The following is a 26,851-nucleotide window of genomic DNA, read 5'->3' as shown; positions in this document are numbered from 1 at the left end:
ACTCCTACAGTATACATAGGCTCTTTGACACTGTTGGCTCAGTTAGACTTTAAAGCAGGGGTGGGCAAAATGTGGCCTGTGGGCCAGATGTGGCCTGCCAGGCCATTCTATGTGGCCCACTCCGCCCAAAATAATTGCCTGCCCCTGCTTTAAAGTTATAAATGCTCAAAGTCCTTTATGGATATAATGCCTCTGGATTCTTGGGAAGACCTTACTGCAATCAGAGGGGCCACCTGCAGCCAAAATGACCCTGACAAGCCACTCTAAATGTAGCTAACACTTCATCTCTCAATGGTAACAGGGGTTGTTTTGAGACGGGCATCCTGGCTCCATGGTTTTCATTTCCTTAGGATGATTGCATAATGCAGTAGAGAACCTTCCCTTTAAGCAAGCAAAACTTTTCAGCTCTAACACAGACAAGAAACTGCACACCTTAAAGGACAAGGCCACACTCCACTTCTAAGGTGTTTGATACACTTGCCTCAAAGAGAAAGCACAGACACCAATCCTATCCCCACTCACAAAGCACACCATTACTACATCTTCTGCTCGCCTTTTATGTACTGCCCCCCCCCCCCCAAAACCTTGTGAGGAAGCAACAAAGCTTTCACAAGAGAAAAAACCCACTTCCAGCAACATTCCCTTCAACTCACCATTCGCAAGCAATAGGCCAAGTGTTGGTTGGAATGGTTGACAGATAAACTCTATTCTTTGGGGTACCATCCCCCTCCCCCACAACCCACATGCACACACTTTCCCTTTGGCCTGTTTCTAGTATGCCTGGACCTACAGTCACAATAGACCAATGGGTCCTTGATACCATAGAGTTAATACCTTGCCCCCATTTATTCTTATAATCACCCCTTTTTAGGGACGAAACCAAGACCACAACCAAAACATGGTTTTTCTGTTTGGACTGAGTGTTGGACCAAATTTATGATAAGAATACATTTTATGGGGATGTTACTCCCTTTCAGCTTATATCTAACTTTTATTCACTTCAAAAATTGGTTGTCCCAGGTTTCTTTATGGTCAGCGTAGGTATAACCAACCTAAACCCTCTCCGCCTCCCCAAGATTTCTCATTCTTTGGGCAAAGACCCAATATTTTCCTTGGAAGGACCAAGAGCCCTTTAAATCAGACTTGGAGACTGAGCACTTTGGGACTGCTGATAATATTATTGATTAGGCAGTAACAAAAAAAGCACACCTACTACATTTTAGTATAAACATGACATGAAAATGGTCAAGATATGAAAACGTTAAAAAAAGAGTAGAAAAAGAAAAGGAGGTGTGGTAAATTTTAATATACAGTTATAGCTTGTCAAAGTGAGGCTGTCTATATGTATGAAAAGCAAGTATGTATGAAAATTTGGAGTTCTATTTGTGCTCATGTCTGCATCAACACCTGAATGTATTTGAGATATTCTTTCTATAAATGTTATTCTAACAGCATCATTTGTGATATTTCAGACTAACCAAATCTGAAATCTGAAAACAATATGGTTTGCAAGTGCAACACAAAAGGCAGAGAGGATGTGGTACTGGAATTGTAATTTTTCTTTTAGCCAAACCAAACACAGAAAAGAGTATTAACTGACCTTAAAAATGCCTCAATCAAGTAACAAGCAAAGTGATTTGGTCTACTGATACTGACAGAATGCTTTACTACAGAGGTTTCCTAACTGTGGTACATGTACCCTTGGGGGTATGCAAGGCATCTCAGGGGGGTACTCAAGAGAAACTGTGTAATGATGGATTTATTTTTTATAATAACTGGCACTTAAGGGGTTAAAATATAAAACATAGGGGGTAGGTGGACAACTGGTAAATCTGGAAGGGGGTATGCAATAAGGAAGAGTTTGGGAACCTCTGCTTTGGTACATGTCCAGCAACATTCTCCATAAAGATTTTCTTAAATAATGCCTTATACCTTCAGTAGCAAATAACCTTTTCCCCACCTATGGAGCTCTCCAATTCTTAGTACTTACTCTACCCAAAACTTTCCTTCAAGCTCTGACACCAATTTTCTCTCCAAACTCTTTCATTCAGCTCCATGACAATGTCCAGCTATTCGTTTGGGGGTTTTTTTTAACCTGAATTTTATTGCATTTACAGTACATTTATTTGTAAGACAACAGATAGATTCTCCGGCTTGCATGATACTTTCTTCCTGAGCTGCTTTACTCCAAACAAAGTCCAAACACTTGAGTTTAGCTCATAGTCTCGTTCCTCAGGATAGGTTTTCACAACAAATAGAAGATGCAGAAAACCTTGAACTAACGAAAGCTCTTGCTACTTCACTGGCTTTCCCCACAGAAGCCTCTGTAAGCAACTCAGTAGAGACTGATTTTGGGTTTTCGCTGTGGGTCTCTCTCCTGCCTCACTGACCATACGCTTGTTCCCAAGTCATTTGTCTGGAGATTACATAAGCTGCATACTGACTTCTAAGCAGCCTGGCAGGGAGGCACTCCAACTACGGCGCTTTATACAAAGCACCATGAGTTACAGTGCCATTGAACCCAAAAAGCGCTTGCCTGTTGGGGGGTAGGGGAGACTCCAAGCCTGCCTGCACTGGCCTAGGCCAGCAGGTAGGGACGCTCGAGCAGCCCCCCCAAGATGCTACTGAACCAACGCTCTCCCCAGGTCTGCCTTAAAGCACCCCTGTCTGATACTACACCAGATGTGGGATACATTTTAATGTGATCAGACATTTTAAAAGTGCTCTGCAACTTTGTTGTTTTATGGCTACAGAGAACTTTGGGGGGGGCCCTCATAGCACAAAAATGTAACGTCTGTACATACCCAAAGAAACTCAGACTCCAGGTAACTAGAGCCCTGGTATGCATGTGTGCCCTTCCATGCTTCATGTACTTTTAAATATCTACCCTAAAACAGAATTGCATAGGGTTTGCAAATAGTAAGGTTCCAAACATTAATGTTTCTCAGTACCTTTTCAGATGACTGAGCATAGCTGTAATTGTGATTAACAACTGGGGGCACTGAGGTGGTCTACGGCATTTGGACAGTCTTACTGAGAGGGACTGTCATAGACTAGAGAGAAGGGTCTTGCCACTGATCCTTTGAGACTCTGTCAAGAAGACCCATGGGGGAATAAATATCCTTGTCCACCCTTCTAAACATGAAGGATCGGATGGATGGAAGAGGTCTGTGACTCCGTGAGGGAAAAACAGTTTCTAGGCTCATAAATTTAATGAGTCTCCCCAGCCAATTGGGGAAATGGCTTGAAAGACTGGTGATAGGAAAGGCTACATCTCCAAACAACGGCTGACAAGTACTCTGCAAAGGCGAGGCAGCAGACATAAATCTTGCCCTGAAAGGATTTCCTGGAAAGGACCTGTGACAGCACAAGGCAAAAGGGGTCTCTGTTTAAAATGACTGGTACAGGGGGCTGGGGACTTGTACATGGGTCTGAGCACTTACCCACTAAGCTGTGCTATGTGAGGGTGACCAGCAGTAATAAATGCTGAGCTTTTCTGCTGTTTGAAAGAATCAAGATAGCCCCTGGTGCAAACTGGATTGCTGCAAAAAGGTCTGCATTTTACCTTGTCCATCATGTTGCACTGTGGAGGTGAGCAAAAAGTTTCAAGTTGCTGGAAACAGGATGAGCAGCTGTCACCCAAGCAACACTGCTGCACTTTGCTCTAATGATTCTGGAACAGAGCTGGGAAAATTCTCTTTTTGGTTTTGATTTCATTTTTCTCCTTTGGAGCAGGGAGCACGCCTGGAACTGCCTGCTTGCATCTGTAAAAGACACAACAAAAACTTGCCAGGTCTTCAGAAGCTGGGCCAGACCCCTTCCAGCTAATGACAGATAGGTCTTGTTTTGCTTCCAAAGCTGTAAATAAGCTAGAGACTGGCTGACAAAAATCTTAGTAGGAGAAAAATGTTTTTGAAGGAAAAAACAAATAAACAAGGACCCTAGAACCAATCATTCACCAGGGTGAGAAGATACTGAAAATGCGTATCTTAAAACAGGTATTTAAATAAGCCCTTAAATGAAAAGGGAAGGAATTAAACCTTTAAAACAAAGGGTTTCTTTTTCCTACTGTTTGTTAAATATTTAAGTTAAAAAACAAGTTTTAAATAGCTTAAGGGAAAAACAATGAATTTTAGTCAATTTCTCTTGAATAATATTTTCTAATCCTACAAGTTTACCAGAAACCTGGAGTTTTAAAGAAAAAAGAGGGGAGAATTTTAAGCCTCAAAATATTTCATATAATATACACAAAAGCCAAGAGACAACAGCTTCTGCCTCAAGATTTTAACTACTTTGATGAGAAATGTAACTATTTTACATTTGTGCTGACAAAGACTAATCGAAATGGCTCCACTACCCCTCCCAATTCCATACACTGCACTAGTGAACTTCTGAAATGCCCCAGAATGCACTGCTTCTGAGAATTATGCCAGAAATGGTGGAATAAATGTTTAGAGTGTACTGTACCTGAAATAATTCAGGTTACTGAGGACAGAGGACAAATTGGCAAGGCTGCTCAGGAATGGTCTGTGCTGGGAGATGTTTCCATTGATGTAGTTACAATAGTGTAAAGCTCTAATGAAGGCCTGATGCCCTCATGCAGTTTACCTTGATGATACATAGCTGATCCATTTGGGTTTAAGATGGTGAAGCAAAGTCAGTTCAACTGCAAATAGTTCAGTTCTCTAGAGCATGAGCTTCTCTGTTCTCTTCCTTGCTCCATCTCTCTTATCAAGAACACAAACTGTTATGAAACAGCTGTATCTGGGGAGTCAGGATTTCAGAAGGCAGTAGACTACCTTAACGACTGCAATTCACAGAGCTGGCATCCGGCTTTAAAGCAACCATCTAAATTGCACTCAGCAGAAGAATGTTATGGTATCAGAGGTTAAAGGTAGAGAGCATTTATTGAGAACAGACAAAGAGAGGGTTGGATCCAATGAAGAGGCAAATAAGTAAAGCTCCATTCAGGTCCTTTAGTAATTTCCTTTCATTCATCTTGCGCACTAAGATGATGTAATGTTACAGGAGAGAACCAGGCTGACTCCAGTATTTTAGTAAAAGCACATCTGCCTGGACGACCAGTATTACTATTTTTCCATTTGCTTGGAAAAGCAAAATTCACCACTAGAGATGAAATCTATTCTCAACTGCTCATAGGGAACAGTTTAATATAGCTTTTCCCATGATTTTTCCACTTGCCATGATCTTCCTATACAAGTCAAAACCCAGTGTTGGCTGCATACCAGTTAAATCTCTGTTTTGAAGAAGCTTTCATGTTCGTGAGGTACACCGTTTCTCCCACTGTGAATGTTTTAGCCTAAGGCTTGGCCTATGCTTAAATTCTGCTGGCGTGGCTATATCGGGTAGAGGTGTGGGGAAAAAAAAAGTAACACTCCCTTTGAGTATAACCACATCAGCCAGAAACCCTTACATAGAGGCAGTCCTACCGGCCAAGCAGTCGGTCCTTCTGACAGCAGAGCTTACTCCATTCAAAGTTAAACTACAGATACAAGGTAAAAAACTCTTGCTGGTCTGAGCAGTCTGTTCACTAGCAGAGAGTTTGCTGGCATAGCTCATGTAACTACCCTGGCAAATCCTCTTAATGTACAAGTCAAGAGCTGTGGCTTTCAAAAAAATTGCAAATTCACTTTCTGGAACAATTAGAAAAATCAGTTCAGAAATCCAGGTTCTAAGGATTTCAAGGACTTCCTGAGAAACTGATTTTGTTATACAAGGCTGGTATTTCATATACAAAGCGTCTAGACCTTCTGGTTCTGAAGATATCTTTCTAAATATAGCCAGTTTTGTTACATAAGTAGACAGATTGAAACAATACTACAGATATGAACTACTTAATTGCTTATCAAAAAAATCCCGGTAATGTCTTCACGGAATTTGGGCTGGCTATATAGCAATATTTGCTGTGGTACATATTAAAATGTTGAATTTGTACAGTGACAGTTGTTGAGAAATATTTAGGATCTTCTAGAAGACAGATTTAAGACTGAATACCTGCCATTTGCTCTTCGATGCTGCAGTACCAGGAAACAGAGAGAGAAAATGGACTAAACTGAAGAGCAAAGGAACTGATTTAGTGCTTGGACGTCTTTTTTTTTTTTTTCAAACCAACCGTAATCTTTAAGTGAACTCAGAAGAGTAGAAGGGACAGCAGCTAGACAATGGGTGGGCAATTATTTTGGCTGGAAGACTACTTAAGGAGTTTTGCTGAGCGCTAGAGGGCCAGAGGATGAGAGGAGGTGGAGGGTGCTGACCCAGCCTCAACCCCCTGTGGCAATTTACATTGTCCAGGGAGGGGGCAGCCTGGGGAGATACCAATTTATCCTCATCTGGCTTATCTGCCCCACACCTACAGCTGGATCAGTGGATGGAGTAGGTGAGTCCTGGTGCCCACTGGAGGGATAAGCAGGGAGCAGCAGATCATGGCTCTGCCCCAGGCCTCCTGCTATAACCACCTATCTGTCCCACTGCCCTATCCCAAGATGAGCATACCCTGCCTATGGGGGTCCTAGGCTAGTTTCCATGGAGACCTTGCCCACCTACTCCATCTGGCACACCTGGTGATGGCGTGGGGCAAACAGGGTCCGGTGGTGGCAGGGCATACACCTGCTCCCAGGTGGTGGTTGAGGGGGCTGCCAGGAAGCCAAGTGTGGCCACACCACCACCTCCATCCTGCTACCCACCCCCTAGACTACAGCTCCTAGCATGCCAAAGAGCCATATGTGAGGATAGAGAGGGCTGCTCCAGGCAGAGCCTCCACACCTGGTAGAACTGGCCTTACTCACTATGGCCAGGTCTACCTCTATGCCTGAGCCAAGTGGGGCTAAGGGATCTGCCGCCAGCCAGATTAAATCACTTGGCGGACCAGATGCAGCCTGTGGGCCATATCTGCCCACCCCCGGGCTAGATGGCTAAATGAGAGGTGCATTACACATGGACAGAGAAATATTTTTAAACTTTGTAAGCAGCTCATTTTCAGTACAGTATTTTTACTCATACATATTGTCAGTTTAGACTCAGGTATCTGAACTTCTCAATCTTGCTAGGTCTTCTCCTAAATGGGTGATATGCATTGTTTGCTTCAGTGTTGATTTTAAGACATGCAAACATTTTAAGATTCATTACAGGTCATTTTACATATGGTAAAATTTTAATATCAATTTTAAGCAGAGGGGCACTGATAGAGATTTTGGGGGCCGATACCGATAGCCAATTTTTAAGGAGACATCAGTCAATACTGATCTGATTTTCAGTACAGCTGCATGCAGCTGGTAAGTCTGCTGTGGTGGAAGGGGAAGGGGAAGGGAAGGGCAGGGGGGCACAGATCAAGGTCCCTGCAGTGAGGGAGGGAGTGGGGCTGGGGCAGGCACTGCGCAGAGCTGCAGCTTGTCCAGGGTGTGTGTGTGTGGGGGGGCTACAGTGAAATTTGGGGTGGCTGCACCCTCCCTCCCCTGAGTGCAGCCCCCCATGTGCCAGGAAGATCTGCACCTCCATGCCCCTTCCCTCCCCATCCACCACAATAGACTTTCCAAGCTGCCTATGTGAACGTGCATTTATCAGCCAAATTACTGGCCACATCAGGCAGATTTCTGATACAATCAATTTTCTTTACATCAGTGCTGATCCGGTATCACACTGATGTATCAGTGCACCTCTAATTTTAAGCAGCAGTTCTGAAGCGAATTTTGGAGCCACTCTCACTGAAACTTCTTTCAGGGTAGGCAGTGATCATGGTGTGCTATTTATTTACCAACATCTTAAATCATTTAAACTGTCCAATTATTTAGTTAATCATTTCCAGTTTTATATAAAACTTTCTGGAAAACACACTCAAACAGTGGCAAAGACTAGTTTTCTTATAAGTAAATAATTTTGAATGTTTTATCTTATTTGACATTAATAATGCAATGGTAATTGCAAACAGAACATCAGAATTGCCCTTTATTGGCTCAGACCATAGGTCCATCTTGCCCAGTATCTTGTGTCTCAGTGCCAGAGGGTGGATGCTTAAAGAGATAGCCAGGGTCTCCCCCGGACTCTTCCTCTCTCACTGACAGGCTCCAGCATTCAAGGTCTAGGAAGTTCTAAGTCAGAGGCTGTACCCCTAACTCCCATGCTCAATAGCTACTGATACCTCTTTCCTCCAATAACTTGTCCAGTCCCTTTCTGAATATCACTAAAAGCTATCAGCTTCCACAGCATCTGGTGGCAATGACAGCCATGCTTTAATTACATACTGCATGAGAAAGAACTTCCTTTTGTTAGTTTTGAATTTACTACCTACTTGTTTCATTTTGTGACCCTTAGGTTCTTGTATTGTGTGAGAATAAATAATAAATCCCCATTTACTTTCTTTTCATCTTTGAGTATTTTGTCTATCCTCATCATGCCCTCTCCCCCTGCCCCACAGTGTCTCTTTTCTAAATTGAATAGGCTGTCTCCTTACATGGAAGCCCCTCCATGCTGCTAATCACCCCTGTTGCCCTTCTCTGTACCTTCTCTAATTCTTCCATAACAACAACAAAAATGCCTATTGAAGCCTCCAATAATATCTAAGAACACTATGGATTTGGGTATAGAATCCTCACTGATTTCAACAACCTCCCTCCTACCACTTCCTATTGCTCATTATTATTATGGTTTGTTTTAATTAGCAAGTTACTGCATGACAGATGGCATGCATTTCAAATCATATACAAGATAAATGAACTGGGCTTGTTTGGTACATCCAGACCCGTAAACAGAAAATTTGTTCAAAAAAACTGCACCTTGGACCCCACTTTCCTTTTTTAAGCAAGCACAACTAAATTTCATTCTCATTTTTTGGAGTACCTATTGGTCATAAACATTCCAGAGTACTGCTCTGATTAAAGGATGCAACCAACACAGTTTGACCAAATACTTACTGGCAACATAACTAATGCTAGCTAGAACGTAATGATGATTTCAAAAAAAACAAAAAACAGAAAAAAACCCTTTAAGGGAAGTGCTGGGATAACCGTTATTCCCATTTAACAACTGGGAAAACAGAGACATAGACATGCAAAAGATCCTTACCCCTACAACCACGCTGCAGTAGAACAGACTGATGCAAAACCTCCCAGACCTGTGCCATACCCCTTCAATCCCAGTTTTACCAGTTATCATATATACTAGTCTTACCACAAGCAATGGGAACAAAAATTCATCAGCCCAGCCAGACATCAAATACCCCATTATTCCCTACAACATTTAGTTTCAGGGATATAAACTACAGGTCCCAAGCCAGGTATTATTAGTTAATCTGGAAAGGGAAATTTATGCAATCCATATGTTAAAATATTTAGATGACTGAAAAAGGAGTGGTATGCAGAGTTTTGAAATCCACAAACAGCAATTCACACAATTTTAGAGCGCACAAGAAATCCACCCCCCTCCTCCATTCAGCTCCATTTTGGTGACTGGATCTATCATTTCAATGTGAAGCCCACTGCAATGTTACAAGCTGCTTTGTAAAAATATTTTGCAGATTCAAAAAGCCTATTTCAATAATATAGCACATGTTCAATATGGTTCACAAAAAGAAGGGTGTATACAAGGGTATAATCACCATTTCATTAAATTTTTTGGACAGGTAAATACATTTAAAGAAAATGCTCCTATGCATAAAAAAAAAAATTACATTCCTAAACCATACAAACATGCAGTTCTCCCTCGGACTCTCCCTAATTCCCCTAGCCCAAAAACTGCTGGCCATAAAGGGGAAGCATCCACCAGGACAAGTTGTTTCCTAGGCAGCATCTATTTTCTTCCCTCTCAGCACTTTATGAAAGGTCGCACATTAGAGGATTGATATTACTTCACCAAAACTGACATGTGAAACATGGGAAAACACACTCTCCACAGACTAAATCATACAGTATTTACTTACAAATTATATACATATTTAAAGGCATTAAGAGGGGGTGGGAGAGATGCAGAAGGAAGCACGAAAACAAAATCGTATCATGAAGAAAATACACATACCTGCAGGGAGATGCCATTTCTTCTACATTTTATACCCAGAGTGCTCTGTTTTACCATTATTGCCACTATAAACCTCCTGATAAAATAGAGTCTTTTGCTGACCTGAGTACCAGCTGGTTGCCTGTAAAGTGGCTTCCCCTCCCCATGTATGATTCAGCCTCCTTGACAAATATACTGCATTGTATGAGATGAGTCATCAGAAGGTTATTCTGCATATTACGGGCCTGTTGTATCATTACTCATATTCAACATCCTCCTTCTCAGAATGGAAGTACACTGAACTGACCAAAGATCTCCACCCCCCCATGCTCACCCAAGTAAATATTGCCTTTACAATAATTATTTAACTACCATAAATTAGTAACTCAAAAATTGCTCACAAAAAACACTCCGCTAAAATGATAAGTTACACAATATCCTCAGAATTATGATCAGTGGACTACATAAAGTTACAAGCAGGTTCAAAGTTGAAAGCTGATACAACCTCCTGAGCGATCCCTGGTTGCACTTTGTATAGCATTAAACTGCTAGTACAATGTTCAAAATTGTGCCATGTTAGTCCAGGCAACTTAATATTTCTGTAAGCAGCAACCCCTAGCTCTCTGTAAGGCTGTCTGCATTACAATCCATAATCATGATTTAGACACTTGCTAATTAACAGAACTACAAGCACAGGGTGTCTATACACATGCTTGGAGGGTGGAGGGGGGCACTTTAATTAAAGTGGCTCTGGGAGCTGTTTTAACTGAAGCATCTGCAGTGTAATGTGTATTCAGCATCTCACACTTCAAAATCACAGCGGGGGCACTTTAAAGCTCATTCAACAAGCTTTAGTTCAAGCACCCCGACACCATTCTGAAATGCAGGGACACTAAAAACATGTGACATGGAAGCTGCTGGAACATGCTAATTAGCACACACTGGAGCAGAGGTACATCACATGTATAGGTGCCAACACTGCATTTGTGGATATTTACTGTCCCTACATATTTACAGTGTATTTATAAATATCAGATTTAATTCAATGCAAAAAGAAACTGTAATTAGTGTAAACATCAACAATGAGATAAAGGCCGAAATCTGGGAATTCATAAAAGTTTCTGTTTTGAACAGGTAGCATGTGTATTGTGCTTATTTTGGTTTTTCTTTTTAAATATAAAACATAACATTGCATGTGCAATATATCTTATAGAAGAATAATCTCAGTAACTTGTAGAGTATAGATACACTAGAACACTTGAGTAGATGGTTAATTTCAATCAATGGGACTCAGGCTCTTGCTTAAAATTATATGAAATACTATGAATCTGAATGCCCCCATTTTATTTTTAAAAACGCAGCTTAAAAGCTGCTACATCAGTGTTTAGAATGCCTCTCTCTCAGATTTAAAAGTTATAAATGTTTTCAGTTTCACCTGCGTTAAAAGTAGCCATCTTTCTTTCTTGAAAGACAGTGGTCTTAAATTTCAACATAAAACTAAGCAATTCCCTTCCACCCCAATTGTGCACAACTTAAAAACAGCTGAAAAAGTATTGTACAAGCTTCTTTTAAAAAGCCTGGAAAAGCCATCCAAAAGGTGAGAAAGTTATAAGAAACTAAAATGGGAGCTAAAAATAACATTTATGTCTGAATTAGATTATTCCAAAATGCTAGAAGAAATGGCAGGTGGAATCATTGCAAGTAAGACAGTATTAAAGACAACTATATTCCAAAGACCTCCTAAGGACACAGATAGCATGAGAAACATTTTAAACTTTGCTATACTGCAGTAACCTAGCAGTACCCCATTTTTGGTGATTCATCTTTAAAGACTGAGGTGACAGCCTATTACAAAGTTAGAGGAGTTGATGCTTTTCAGGGACTCAAGCAGGGTGGCAATACAGTCACACTTACATGTTTAATAGATAGAAATGAATCTGAATTCAGCCAGGCTCTGTAACCCACAATACTATACTGTTCACCTGTGAGAAGAGCAAGATGCTGCAGAATTGGAGTAAGCTACCACACCTGTAGTGCAGTCTAGGAATATCCACAAAGAAGCTAGCATGGAAGAAGTGGTGCCGTCACACCATAGATTATTGTGTACTTATAAATTTATGGTTCGTCTCTGAGGGGGGGAAAAAAAAAAAATCAACAAAAGAATGAAGCCAATGTAGCAGATGAATTTTGTTTAACAGAGTTTACAAAGTTTCTCTGGAAAAAGCTAACACATTATTAAGCAGTAATCCACAACATAAGTTGTCATTAGGGCTGTGCGAAACACCATTGTTTCACTTGGATGTCTGTTTTGCTGTTTCAACGTTTCACCCAAAGGCTACAAAGGGGAATCATGAAAATGCCCAAAACATTGTCATTTGTTCACTGATTTGGATGCAAATTGTAGCCTCTTCCAAGGGCATGAAACTTGCGAAGTTTCAAGGAGATAGGTGGAGAGGTTTCTCAGAAACTGCACCTCAAGGTCTTAAAAGCAAAATTTGCCAGCAGCAGCAGCAGCTTCCTGTCATCTGGCACACAGATTCGGGGGCTTGTACCCCTGGGAGTGCTGCGGGGCTGTGCTGGACTCCTCCTGGAGGTGCGGGCCTCCAGGTCTGTGCCAGATGACAGGAGGCTACCACTGCCACCTGGTACCAGTGCTGGGCACAGGCCACACCCAGTGCCAGGGAAATCGGATGCTGCCGCTAGCCACAGGCAGCAGTGGCAGTCTCCTGTCATCTGGGCACAGACCTGGAGGCCCACACCCCTGGAAGGCCTGTGTGGCTGTGCTGGACTCCTCCTGGGGGTGCAGGCCCCCAGATCTGTGCCCCAGATAAGAGGAGGCTTCTCTGGTCCCAGGTTATAGGGCAAAATTGCTGTTGCCACCTGTCCCTGGCAGCAGCAGCAGCTTCCCCTCATTTGGCGCACAGATCCAGGGCCTCGCACCCCCAGGAGAAGTCTGGCACAGCCCAGCAGCCCTCTCAGGTGTGCAAACCCCCAGATCTGCGTGCTGGACAAGAAGGCTCAGGCTGCAGCAGCAGCAATCTTGCCCAGTTCCGGGTGCAGCCCATGACCAGTGCTCATCCCAGGTGGGAGAGGCAGCCCAAGCTTCCTCCCACCTGGGGCACAGATCTGGGGGTTCACACTCATGGGAGGGCTGCCAGGCTATGCCAGACTCCTCCTGGGGGTGCAAGCCCCTGGATTTGTGCACCTAATGAGGGGAAGCTGCTGCCTGGACCACGTGGCAGCAGCAATTTTCTCTGGTCTCAGGCGACAGGGCAGCCTCCTCTCATCTAGGGCGCAGATGAGAGGAGGCATCTCTTCTTGGGGGTGCACGTCCCTGGACCTGCAGCGGATAACAGGAGACTGCTGCTGCTGCCTGAGATTTGCGCTAGGCACAGCCCGCACCCAGTGCTGGAGAAGACATCGTGTTGCTGGCTTGAGCTCTATGGGACTGGCGGAGCCGACTGGGGTGCAGCCCGGTGGCAGGAGGCAGGCAGAGCTGGTGCTGTGCTTGGATTGGTTCCTCTAGCCCTATGGAGCACAGCCTGGTGGCGGGAGGTGGGCAGAGCCGATTAGAGCACAGCTCGGTGGCAGGCAGAGCTGGCACTGCTGTCCAATCAGCTCCGCCAGCCCCATGGACTGCAGGTCAGCAGTAGGAGATGGGAAGAACCAGGGCTATACTCCCCGCTGGGCTTAGCTACATGGGGCTGTGGAGCTGCTTGGAGCAGAGCCCTGGCTCTCCCCTGCCTCCCACCACCAGGCTGCTTTGAAACTCAAAACATTTTGAAACATTTTGAGTGCCCTCATTTTGTCTCAAAGCCGTTTCGATTCTTTGTTTCATTTTGATTTTGCTGTTTCGAGCTGCCTTATTGCTGTGCCTAGGACAGAACTGGCAGGCAGCAACTCACCTCTGTCTTATGCACTCAGTAACAGAAGTAGTAGATTGCATGACCTTTATACCCCTGCACACAAGCCTAGCCTTTAAGTCACACTGCAGTCAAGAGACATGTGGAACATGAATTGAACAGAGGTAAGAATGGAAACCTAAATATTCATATCAGAATTTATAACACATTTGTCTTAAGGATAGCTGAAAATCTACTTCGCACTCAGGGCCCTGTTGTGTTACACATCTTATTCAGTGGTTTAAAAAGCAAACAGCTGTTAAAAAAAAGAGTGTCTCATATCTCTAAATGCACCAGACAATGAAGCCTGAACTGTTTCACAGTGTAGACGAAGGGTTCCATAAAGGACAAGTGATCCACAAAAAGCATGCTTAAAGCATTTTAAGCTAGTTGCAGCAGGTTTTCATTCTGTTCAGAGAAAAAAACGACACACTGTTATAGTTCTTTTCTATGTTAAACAGTTACCCAAGTGTGATGATTTCACAGGGGAAATGGGCATAAATTCCTACAGCATAACCAGCAGCTGTTTTGGGGAACAAGGTAAATATTTAAATTTCTCTATCCTACTCATCCTATGACCAAGCAAAGGTTCTTCTCTTCTTTCTGCCATGACACCGAAGGCAGCAGCAGCTGCACCACCAGCAAAGTAGGATCCTCTGCTTGATCTTCACTTCCCAGGACCTGACTGGCAGCAAACTTTCAAGCTTGAATCATATAGTCTCAGCAGGGCTCAACCAACAGCACCTGCTGGTGACTTTCCTACCGCCATTGTCACCAGGACAGAAAGAAACTCCAGGCAGGACAGCCATGAAATCACTGTAGGAAGCAGCGGCAGACGTTTATGTGGAGGGGTGGGCAATTATCAACAAAAAAACCTTTCAGAACAAGGCCTTGAAAAATACTGTATTAAAAATCAAGGGGACTCACTTGGCACTTCAACCCAATCCAACAGAATGGTACTGCACCAGGACATATAATGTTATTGGGGAAGCAATCTGTGGGCTAGCATATTTGCTGCTTGTAGGAGACTTATTTTCTTCGAAGAAATCAAATCAAAAGGCAACTTCTGAATTTCTTCTAAATTAGTTCCTCCCACCCCCAAGTTTAAAGTTTCTCTTCTTCAACCCTTAATTCAAAAAGACCTTGGCCAACACCACTTTTTCCTCTTGACGTAAGTAGAAGATTCACCAAAAGCTCTCCAGAAACCTGACAGGATTCTCCCTTTAAAAATGAAGCATTTAAGGTTCACCAGAGCGCTCCAAGGGATGACAAGGTTGAACAGTCACAAACTCCTCCATGACTGTTTCAGGCTGGGCATAAGGAAGAACTTCTTTACAGTACAACCCCCAAGACCTGGAACAGACTGCCCCTGGAGGTGGTTCAAGCCCATACATTGAACACCTTCAAGACGCATTTGGATGCTTATCTTGCTGGGATTCTATGACCCCAGCTGACTTTCTGCCCCTGGGGCAGGGGGCTGGACTAGATCTTCTGAGGTCCCTTCCAGCCCAGATGTCTATGAAATCTATGAAAGATTCTTTCTTCTAATTTTGAGCAGACTCAATTCAAGTCTGAATCTTGACAAATCGTTCCATTTCTTTCGAAAATTACCTTAGGGTCCCTGTTTATGTTATACATACTAGTATAATTCCTGCTAAATGGCAGGGAACTTCAGCAACACCACACAACTTCTTTTTCTAGCTCACCGGTAGATACTGGAGACTCAATGGAGAGAAAGGGACCACGTCGTGGCACAATGGATTTCAGGTCAACATTTCCCATCCACTTCTGGCTTGTATACTGTGGAAAGTTATGGGCATTCCTTCCACACGTGCATATTTAATATACTTAATCACCTAGTAATCTCTGCGCAGAAAACTTCTAATTTTGGATGATCTCATTTAGGACAATTTTGATGCTTTAAGTATTAGAGAATCAAAGGATAGCTCTATGTAAATTTTCCCAATGATTACCTTCACTGTTAAACAAAAGCAGGGGAGGGTGCTTATTTCTAGCTTGAATTTGTATTGCTTCAGCTTCTAGATCTTGTGCCCCATTCTGTAATATTAAAGAGCCATCTGCTATCAGAAGCTTGTTCCTCACTTAGATGGGTCAGGCTATGATCAAGATGCCTCTTACTCTCTTGTTGTTGGTTTTGTTTTTTGTTTGTTTTTATAAATAGAGGGGTTTTTTTAGTTTCACTATTAGCAATGTTTTCATATCCAAGACCTTATAACATTACTGTAGCTCTTCCTTGAAGCTTTTCCAATTCGTCAATATCCTTTTTAAAAATCAACACCAGAACTGGACATAATCTTCCAGGAAGGGTTTCACTAGTACTGAAGAAAGGTAAGGGAGCTTAAAAAAAATAAAAGTGAAAAAAAAAAAACCAGGCCAACATAGGTGCCTTTAATCAGCTAATCTTCCCCAAAACAGCTGCTGGTTATACTGTAGGAATTTATGCCCATCTCCACTGTGAAATCATCACACTTGGGTAACTGTTTAACATAGAAAAGAACTATAACAGTGTGTCGTTTTTTTCTCTGAACAGAATGAAAACTCTGCACTCTAGAACAACAAGTTTGATGAAGCCTATTTTCCATAAAATCATGATTATCATCTTTTAATCCTATGTCTGCTGCATCCTTTATTTGCCTTCCCATTATGTTCTTAGGACCAGTGTCCAACTAAACTGGCTTATATAGCCATCCCACTATAGTTCTGGCACATTAGCTTTTTCCTCAGCTCTCTCAGACTCCCAAGTTTTTTTTTTTAAATATCAACATTGATGGCTTTAAAAACGCTTTCGCCTATTCTTTTACTATTGTTGCATACAGGTGTGTACTTTTCAAAATAAATTAAACAGCTGTTCAACAGCCCTCTAAATTACTAATGCAGAGAAGATATTTCTGTAACGATTTATGAAAAAGAATCATCCAGCTTCTTTAGTTTAGAAAATGCAATATTTATTATACACTTCTGCCTTTTTTGCTTCATGGATTGAAAAATCTGACAGTTTTTTTTATTTTTAGATCTATTACTATTGCCAATTTTATTAGCTCATGATATATTTAAATAATTTCATCTTGTTGACCATAGATTTTTCAGGGTTTTCTTTAAATCTTCTTAGTGTCCTTGTGAATTGTATGCTTTTTTTTTTTTTTTTTTTACTGCTGATTGTTTTCAAGGAGAACACGTTTCCCTGTTTATATTTCTATCCCCACTTTGCCTCTTAACCAGAATTGCTTTTAACCTTCCAGACTGAGGAAGTATGGCGGGGGTTTTTTTTTGTTTTTTTTTTGACAGTGGGCATTTGAAAAATGCATTCTCTAGAAAAATCCTAATAATTCGTATTTGTAAGTTTAAACATTTTCTCATTTTGTTTTGCTGACCATTGTTTGAAACACTGAAAAACAGCAGATCTTTTAAAAACACTAAGTAGTTGCATTTTTGGTTAGGATAATATTCTATATACACATGGCAAATGAAACTGGATCATGACCACTTACATCCATGCCAATCATCGATACTCCATTCACTGATTAATTAATTAATTAAAACAGGGACTAATATAGAGTTACTTGGAGTTGGCTGCAATCCTTTAAGGCACATCTGGATTTTCACAAGTATCTTTTTTAAATTCTGAGGATGTTTGATCTGCAGTGTAACTACAGCATAAATTCCACAAACTGAAATCCCATATGAGATCTCCAACATGCAGCAAGAAAGTGTTTAAGAAACAGCTCATTCATTCTACTACCTTCATCTGATTTGGTGATGGATAGCAGACAATTACCAGTACCTTGTCCTGTGACTTTTAGTTTATATACAGAACCAAAACACAGAATATTGAAGTTGTATCCATTTATGAATATATTTATCTTTCTACAGGTTATCTGTACCATTACTGCATCTATTAATCAGCTGGAGCTAGAGGAAAGCCAAAAAGAAAGATCTTACATTAAAGATGTGTGGTTCCATTTTGAAATGGACACTTGTTTGTCACCAAGCATGTATAACACTTTTTGTATTAGCACAGAAGTTACCTCAAGGTGGGGAAGGGGAAAATAAATCAGTACTTCCACACGCGACAGATGAACATACCCCAAGAATCAGCTGTGTTTAAATTTAAAATGCACAAAATAGACATGGTCCTTTTTAAAAGCTGAAATAATGACAGCACCTTCTCCAAATGCCAAGGTGAGTTCATGGAAATGGATGGAATTCCTGTGACCAGAACTTGAACAGGATGCCTTGGCTCAAAACCAAGACTGCAGGGCATGCACAGACTTCCCAATTGATCATTCAGGGCACTGTGTCCACTTGAAATGGATTTTCAGAGAAAGGATACATCAGCATTGAGGATGTGGAAATATAGGCCATCTTTAAAGCATATTTAATTTAAATTGTTAAAACAGTTAATATTGTAAGTGGACATAATTCATTTGATGATACCATCAATATCCAGCATCAAATGAGAGTACACTGAATTAATACTGGAAATATTACTTGGTTAAAAAGAGAAGGCAGACTGAACAAGCAATTCTCTCTGAGCCAAGTGTTTCAAACATACCCTGCTTCCAGGCTGGATGTGGACTGCAGGGCTCCTTGTGAGCTGAATTTGGCTGCAATGGCAAAGCAAGTGGTAGCACCAGGGAGAGAGTTAATACATCATCCTCAACCACTGACAGGAGTCCTCAGTGGAACACTATATCCTGGAATTTGGCAGTGGGCTCTTCCCCCACTTGCCCCATTCCATCCCACCTGGGAGTTCTGTGGGCTGAATTCAGCCCACACATTTGACACCCCTGTTTTAAGCTCAAAGATTTAAATTTTGGAAATGAGCAGAAGAAAACCACAAAGTTCTAGTATAGCTGCAAGAATTATATGCAAGAAAAACTCAGCTGTTTTCCTTTTTTCCAGAGCATGATACCCACTTATCAATGTTAGCTTCATTACAAGCTAACTTTTAAATCTGTATTTTCTCAAATACAGGTACAGCATAGGAGGACTAAAGAAGTGATTGTTGTTGAGATGCTGAGAATATTGGTATAATTCAGCATATGCCATAGAAACTTAACATATTGCCAAGAAAAGTGCAAGTTACTACAGTCTTAATAGCTCGGCCCACCTTTATTAGATTTGGCAATTAAAAAAAAAATGTCAGCGCCTAATGACAAGACTTCTATTCAAAATAGAAAGTCTAGGCAAAAAGCCAACTACTTATTCCAAAATGGAATTTGCATAACCACAAGAACACTTCAGGAATCCGCCCCCATTTCTATGGGAGTTCTTAAGTTCAAGCATGCAAACATGCTTTTGCATGGGCTTTCAGCCCATCCCTTCATGTTGAGGCATAATCTCTCTGCACTCTCTTCCATATGCTATTAAAAATTGCTGTTTGCAGTCGCCACAGATTTTAGATTGGTTGGAAGGAAGGGGTGGGTTTACTCTATATACTGCTGCAGTTTATGCCAATCCACAGGAAATCCATCAGGGAATTTTCTAGGACCATTGCTCCTTCACCTCAGAAAGAGGGAAAGTACCATCCTGATCTCTATCCTCTGGGGGACCAAAGATGATGTCACTGTTCTTCATCTAAAGTGGCCCATCACCCAGCCAGCTTCCTGAGTTTTAAATTGTGGGAACCCAATACTGGCTTCTCCATGGGACACTGCATGACAATCTCACACTGCCCTCAAAAACACAGAAGAGTTAGGAACATCTACAGAACAGTTATCCAAAATAAAACTGAAACCCCACATTATGTCCTGCCCACACTGAAAGCAAACATGCCAATTGAACCAACTAGCTTTCCACCATGAGACATTCTGTAGCACAAACACGGTTCTTAAACAACATTATATTCCATTTGCCAGCATATTCTCATAATTTAAAACTTTAATTTGCCTCAACTTTGTAGGATCACAACACAGAGAACTGCGCACAAGTGAAACAAAGCTTTGCTCCTCTTCTCTCACCCCCACAATTTTCCTGGATCTTGAAAACTTTTATTTGAAGCCAATTCCTATCCTGCTTCCAAATAGGTAATATTTAATAATAATATATAATCGAATAAGTGTGTGTATATATATCACAAACATAAATACCACATCGTAAATTTTAGACATATATATTTGGTATTAAACTAACATTAGGATTCATCTCCAAACCGTCAGTCAAGACAGAAGCAACTAGTCAACATCAACTCAGGGTAAGCAGACACTGTAGCCTGGTAGATGTTATACTTAAGATGAAATTAACCAGTTAACCCTGTCTTAACTAGGGACCTGGCCACATGGTCTTTCAGTTAATGGTGTGATAAAATGAGGAATAAACCACAAAGTTATTACACACAAGGTGTAATAGGAATGACACAATAGGTGTAATAATTTTGTGGATGCGGCCTATCATGCTTTTAATTAAATGTATGGCCAGTTCCCAGCCTCCAGAGCACATGGGAGTCTTCCAAGTGCCTTCCAAGTAACTGGAGTTCCCAGCTGGGGAAGTGCAGAGAGCAAAGCTTGCTAGTTGCCTTTGCAAGGGGAGCTTGGGATTAGACCCCTCGCCTGCACCAGCAATATGGAGCAATGGGATCTGACATGGGATTCCACAATTGCACCTCCTGCCATACACGTGTGCCATTGGCAGGAAGCATGATTTTAGGGATCCTGCATCAGATTGCATCATGCTTTTACTTCAACATCTGTCAGGGGGCTGCAAGACAAACTGTATCCATAATTTTCCACCACCAATACTTATTCTAATGGTTAAACTGAGGGTCTGTAGTGATGTGGGAGTTACCCCCATCCTCCATATACAAGCAAGTTAAGGCGGCAAAAAAGGCTTGTACTGAAAAAACCCCCCAAAAAACCCACCTGACTTCAGTTTGAAGGTGTGGAAAGTAAATAAAGAGCATAGCTGTTAGAAGCCTCCACTGTGGGTAACAAGGCAACAAGGAGCCTGGGTTTATAAAAAGTAGTACAAAGCTTTAATTCCAGATAATCATTTATAGTGTCTGCCAACCAATTAATGCACTTAAATTCTATGTCAGTCTTGAGGCAAATATTAGATTCATCAGTAACCCTTCCAAGATACAAGGCAGTGAACAGACTTTTATAGCTGTGCTTACTAACAAACGTTAAAATACAACAAAAGCTAGCCAAAACCAACATAAAGATGGTGACCTCTGGAATTTGGCAATACTTGCAGATGTTCTAAAGGATGCCCCTGAATTAGTCATACAAGAAGTAATTTAACCCTCAAAAATTATTTACCTATATATTTTTCTAAGAAAAAGTGTTATTACTATGAGTGAAGTTTCCTATCGTTTGCAGCAAGATTAATAATAATACTACTACTAATAATAATAGAGTAGATACTAATTTGTTAAAGACACAGATAAACACGTACAGGAAATACTTCCATGAAGGTCCTGATCCTCAGAAGATTAATAATCTCCAGAATTGGAGACAAAACTATGACACTAAGGAAATAAGCAAACTATAAAAACAGGAAGAAGTGGAAGTTTATTTTTTTAATGTTATTTTGAGAGAATATTTGTTTTTGTGAAGCTTAAGCTGCTGGCAAAAGCCTCCATCTGCAGGTCATACTAGTCTATACAAGAACAGCTGCAAAAATTGTCTTTTCAAAGTCCCACCAGAGGTCTCAGGCTCTTGCCCGGAAAGGTCAGTGTGCAGATCTACAAACTATTTGCTTCATTAACCAAAGTTATTCCTTTTCACCTACTTTAAAAACCTTGAGAAGTTGTTCAAAATATTGGTATTGTAGCCACAAAGCCGTGTGGGTTATACACAACAAAATTAAGACATTCAAAACAAAGGCAGGTAAGGAAAACTTTTCTTTCAAGTAAGTATTTTACTACATACACCCAACATCACAGAATAATCTTTGTATTACACCAGCTCTTAGAGAACAAACAACTTAGATTTTACCACTCATTACAAAACTAGTTGATCAATGTTAAAGGCCTCTGCTGAGAAAAATTATTTTGTACATGTAAATGTTTCAAGATGAACTCATGCTAGATGTAGAGCTATTTCATAGATTCTTTACATTCTTTCTTTGTCTAGTGTTGCCACACTAGATTACTAGTACTGGACACTCTTGGTCTGATTTCATTTATGTCAAAAGGAGGCAACACCCACTTGGTTTTAGATCAGTGGTGTTCATTCTTTTGGCCCCATGGACCAAATGAATAGCACAGGGCCTGTCAGGGGGTCAGAGTGGGTCATAGGGCCTGACACCACCCCTTCCCTGCCCCAAATACCTGGATTGGACCACGGGGCCCAGCACTGCCACTGTCTGGACATGCATGTTGGGATTAGGCACTAGATCCAGCAAGCAGGGCTCGAGGCTTCCCGAGGTATTAGAGGAGCAATGCCACCATTCCCCTGCCACCAAATTTCTAAACCCATGAGGAACCCCATGGGCCAGATGACATAGGTCTGTGGACCAGAGATTGAGCACCCCTGGTTTAGATTGCTCCATAACAGAGCAGGATGCAGGAGATGTATTTAAGATGATGTTAACTGATGGCAGTACTTCCCAACACACTCCAGGTGAATCCACCATTCTCGGAATGGCACCAAAGAGAGCACTGCTAAGGAACAGTTCTATAAATATTTGATTCAATGGAAGTCCGAGATGGTTATTATCCTTCACACCAAGCTAATTTGGTTATGCTTCCAGGCTCACTTTATTTCAAGCACTCACATTTTCTTCCCTCTCTGATGCATGGATTTATTAACTCACCCCAACATTACCATCTGGTAGTAAATCCAAGTTAAAAAATCCTGTAGATGTATCTTAAGCCATAGACAAAGAAAATTACTCCACCAATGTTTTGAAACAAGCTTGCCCTCATATAGTGAAGGTAACACTGATGTTGGCACATTAGCAAACATTCTTTAAAACAAACCCATTGCACACCCATCTGTTTTATTCCAGAAATGACTCTGAAGTAGCTCCAAGATATCTAGGTAGTTCAATTTGAGAACAAATCACTCACGTGCACAAGGTGAAGTACAAAATTAACATGTAAATTGAGTACACCCACACATACGTGTAAAATAGACTAGTGACAGCAGTGAATTCAAAAATAAACTTGAACCTACCTTTCGAAGAAAACATTACTCTTTCTGAAACACTTTGACATCTTTTGGCTTGCTAGAGATATGGCCATTTGTGAACATCAGAACGATTCATTCTATGGTGAGAGCGAGTCAGAGTTCCACAGACTAGAGCTTTTGGGTATCCTGTGGCAGAACGATGAACTTCCACAATATCTTCAAGCAACCAGGATGTGACTGAAAATTTCAAAGGAGTGTGTGTGTGAGGAAGAGGGGGGGGGGGAGGAAAGGGGAAGGAATTCCTTTAGAACTGTAAGTCCGTTGAAACTAATTTCTATACTAAAATCAATCATTCAACTTTGGAGCATAACTCCAGATTTTGTGTTAGTTTGCAGTTCTCTTTTACACAGTGTGTTTTTCCGATATTTAACTAGCATTTTCCTGCAATACACCGATCAAAGGAATGGAATACTGAAATAATAAATAAAATTAAGTAATTTATGTTCACAAAAGTACTAAAATCTCAGTCTGGCACACAGGACTGACTACACAGCTACAATATTTGTGCTGTGTGCGCATCTAGTACAAATGAAGTTGTATTATTGCAATTTAAGTTATGTTATTAAAAGATAAAGTCAACCACAAAAGTATAGATCTAATAACTCTTAAAAAGGTATAAAGTAGTAAATCACTTCATGTTTCTCTCCACATAAAAATTCATGTCGTGGAATAGCTGGTTTAAAAAGTATAAAATTCAAAGTGTCCCCCTTCAGAATGTAATTCTGTTTAAGAATGAATTTATGGTCAGGTGTATGCTAGTCTCCTATCAGATTGGTGATCTGGGTTAGATGCGAGAAGTGGTGTGAACCCTGGCAAAAATAGTTGTGCCAACAGGAATGGCCAATGCAGATGCCCACCAAATGGCAACTTTTTTTTTTCCAGGAGAGCTAGTTGTGCTTAGTAGGGCTGTGCAAAGCTTTGGTAGCCGATTCTGTTCAGAGGAGATTCAGTAACTGAATCTCCGAATCGAACTGGGAGACCCATTAAAAGGTCCAAATCAATTGGGAAGCTTCTGAATTGATTTGGAGAAATTTGGCCATAGACTAAACAGGCAGCAGTCTTCACCACGCTGGATACAGCTGCCTCCAGCTGGTAAGTCTGTTGTGGTGGGTGGAGTGGGGAGGGAAGGTGCATGGGGAGGGCAGATCAAGACCCCCACAGCAAGGCAGGGATTGGGGTTGGAGCTGGGACAAGCTGCCCAGGCAGGGCAGAGGGCTCCCACCACTGCATGGTGCTAGTCCAGGAGCTGCTCTTCTGGTGGCTCCTCCGGTAGCTCTCGCCACCAGTCTGGGAGGGCACGGGAGTGGATGTGTGCCCCCAGATCTGCACAGAGTGTGCTGAGCCAGGGCTGTGCTCTGCGGGGCGGGTGGAGCCAGCCGCAGCCCAGAATGCGCAGTGGAGCAGTGTCTATGGGAGGGGCTGCAACCACTGTAAAATTCTCCATAGCCCCTGCTGCCAGCCTGGGTGCACGCACCTGCCTCCATGCCCTGCTGCTGCTCACCCAGCCAGGCAGTGGCGCATTGAAGCTGCGGCTTGTCTGGGAGGTGTAGGGAGGCTGGAGCAGCTTCCACTGCTGTGCACCTCTTGTCCAAGGCAGTGCAGCAGCACTGTTCAGTTCCTTCCCACCCCGGCTGAGCGAGTGGTGGGAGGGCATAGCCCCTGCTCCCAGCACTTTCTGCTGCCTATCTGGAGCACAGCCCAGCCCAGCCCACGCAGACCCAGGGACACAGGCCTGCTCCCATGATTTCCTGGACCAATGGCAAGAGCCACTGGAGGAGCAGCTCCAGGACCAGCAGTGCAGAGTGGCAGGAACCCCCCTTCCTGAGTCCTGCACCCCCCTGCCCCAGCTGCAGCTCCACTCCCTCCCTCACTGTGGGGATGTTGATCTACCCCCCAGGCCCCCTTCCTCTGCTCACAACAGACTTACCAGATGGAGGCAGCTGTGTTCAGCATGGTCAAGGACTACTATCTGTTTCCCTCCAGCCAATTTTTTCCTTTAAGTTCATAAAAGCACTGAGACTCCAACATTTTTACCTGTGCAAATGCCACAGCGCCAGGTGCTTTGAAAAGTGCTGGGCACTGCGACACTTGCAATTGTATAGCAAGTGGTGAAATGCATGTCAGTGTGAAGAAAATGGTGGTGGTGTGCTTCTGAACTAAAACACCTCAGAGATGCTTTAGTTCAAAAGTGCACCGCTGACATTTTCTCCGCACCAATGTGTATTTTGCCACCTATACAGCTGCAAGTGGCGCAGCGTGGTGGGCATTAGCTCCCTGTAGAGCAGACTATATTAATTGAGTCTGCTCTGAAGCAGTTCCGGCACATCCAAGAACTAAAAGGTACAGGTATAAGTGTCCAGAGAAGTGAGCTAAAATAAAAAATGAAAGATATAAGATCAGTCATATTGACTTGCTTTTTTAACAGTCAAGTTTAACACTATTAGCCCTTCCTAATCAATACCAAATTGCAAGCTGGGTTCTGTTCTGCCTCATACTCCTTTAATGTTATTTAGCTCAGTATAGTTGAAAAAATACTTGAAATCTGAGCTGAATGCTGCAAAATAATTTTAAAAAATCCACATCCACTCTCCCTCTTCTCCCTCCCCCGCCCCACTTACGAGCAGAGAAGAAGACCTCTTTAACACAGACCTTCCTCTCTTCAGATGCCTGCCAAACTGAAAGCTTTCACTGCTCTTCTCTGTTCCTATAAAAATATCCCAAATCAAATGCAGGAGTTAAGAGTGCAAGTGATGCTAGGAGAATGAGTAACAGTCTTTCAGTAAAGCAGACCTGACCTGAACTCCTGTCCTTACTCTTGTTACCAGGTGTACAGGTAAAATCTTCAAAAGCATCACAAGTTATCATTGGTGTTCAAACTTCAATCCCTTTAGGCTAGACCACCTGCACCTCTCATTAACTTGAATTCAAGTTGTAGATGCAGCACCTCTGAAAGCTAGGCTGAGGCAGTGCCGAAGTCCTGAGTGAACAAACAGATCAGAGAAATCTGGAGTCTCAACATTTACCAACATGCTGCAGCCGAGTTTGCTTTTGGAAGAAGAAATGGGGGGGGGGGGGCGAAATCACTCCAAGTACTCTGAAATCTTATTCTTTTTTAGGACATCTGTCAACAGAAAAACTATATCTTTGAACTAAAATTAATTTGCCATTGTATTTCTACCTCCTTTTCGCTCATGAAGACAATCATTCAAAGAAGCGTCAGCAGAAGATTGGGTGGGGGAGGAAGGATGGCAGGAGGGGAGGTGGGAATCTTGCATGGACTGGTACCAGGCATCAAGTAGCTGACACTGAGCAGTTTGACAACCCAACTGACCAGACAGGACATGGCACGGTGCCCTTTTTCAGTTATTAAAACCACAGTATTGAGGGTAAATCACTAGCACTTATTTGCTCACTGATAGGAATCTCCAGTACTCTGCAGTATATAGATCACATTATTTTCTTCTCTTGCCCTTACCTCTGAGGAACAGGACAATTCTGCCTGCAATGAGCTACTGAACAGATCTCCAATTTTTTTGCTTTCTCCTTCCCTCCCGTCTCATATCATTTCTAATAGACAACATGATTAGGGAGGGCAGGTGTGAGAAAACATTTCCCGCTGTAAGCTAGTGGAAGTGTTCTTTCCTAGCAGCAGCAATAACAGACAAGTTAGACTTGGGGAAGTATTTCCTATCTATACTAAATCTACGTTAATTTCATGTAAAATAAATAAATAAAAATCAGGCAGTGAAAACTGACTTGGCTTTACTTCAATTGTTGTCCATGTTAGAAAGT

The 26,851-nt window shown here is 42.1% G+C and overlaps 1 protein-coding gene across 3 annotated transcripts in view; it reads right to left on the bottom strand.

Moving 5' to 3' along the window:
• Nucleotides 1-26,851, bottom strand: part of SPRED2 (sprouty related EVH1 domain containing 2) — a 100,636-nt gene that overhangs the window by 50,851 nt on the left and 22,934 nt on the right. Inside the window, exon 1 of one of the 3 annotated variants that reach the window (XM_019549161.1) lies at nt 23,045-23,175. The exons of 1 other annotated variant lie outside the window; for it this stretch is intronic. In XM_019549161.1, coding sequence (XP_019404706.1) covers nt 23,045-23,112 — 68 coding nt within the window. In that variant the 5' untranslated portion in view covers nt 23,113-23,175. Of the gene's footprint in view, nt 1-23,044; nt 23,176-26,851 lie in introns of those variants that run through there. One more of the 3 variants, XM_019549160.1, reaches the window with a different exon arrangement.

This window comes from Crocodylus porosus, unplaced genomic scaffold (genome assembly GCF_001723895.1).
Source record: "Crocodylus porosus isolate Cpor-Errol unplaced genomic scaffold, CroPor_comp1, whole genome shotgun sequence".
NCBI lineage: Eukaryota > Metazoa > Chordata > Crocodylia > Crocodylidae > Crocodylus > Crocodylus porosus.
Note: the sequence above shows the minus strand (reverse complement) of the source record. Positions and strands in the feature narration are given on the sequence as shown.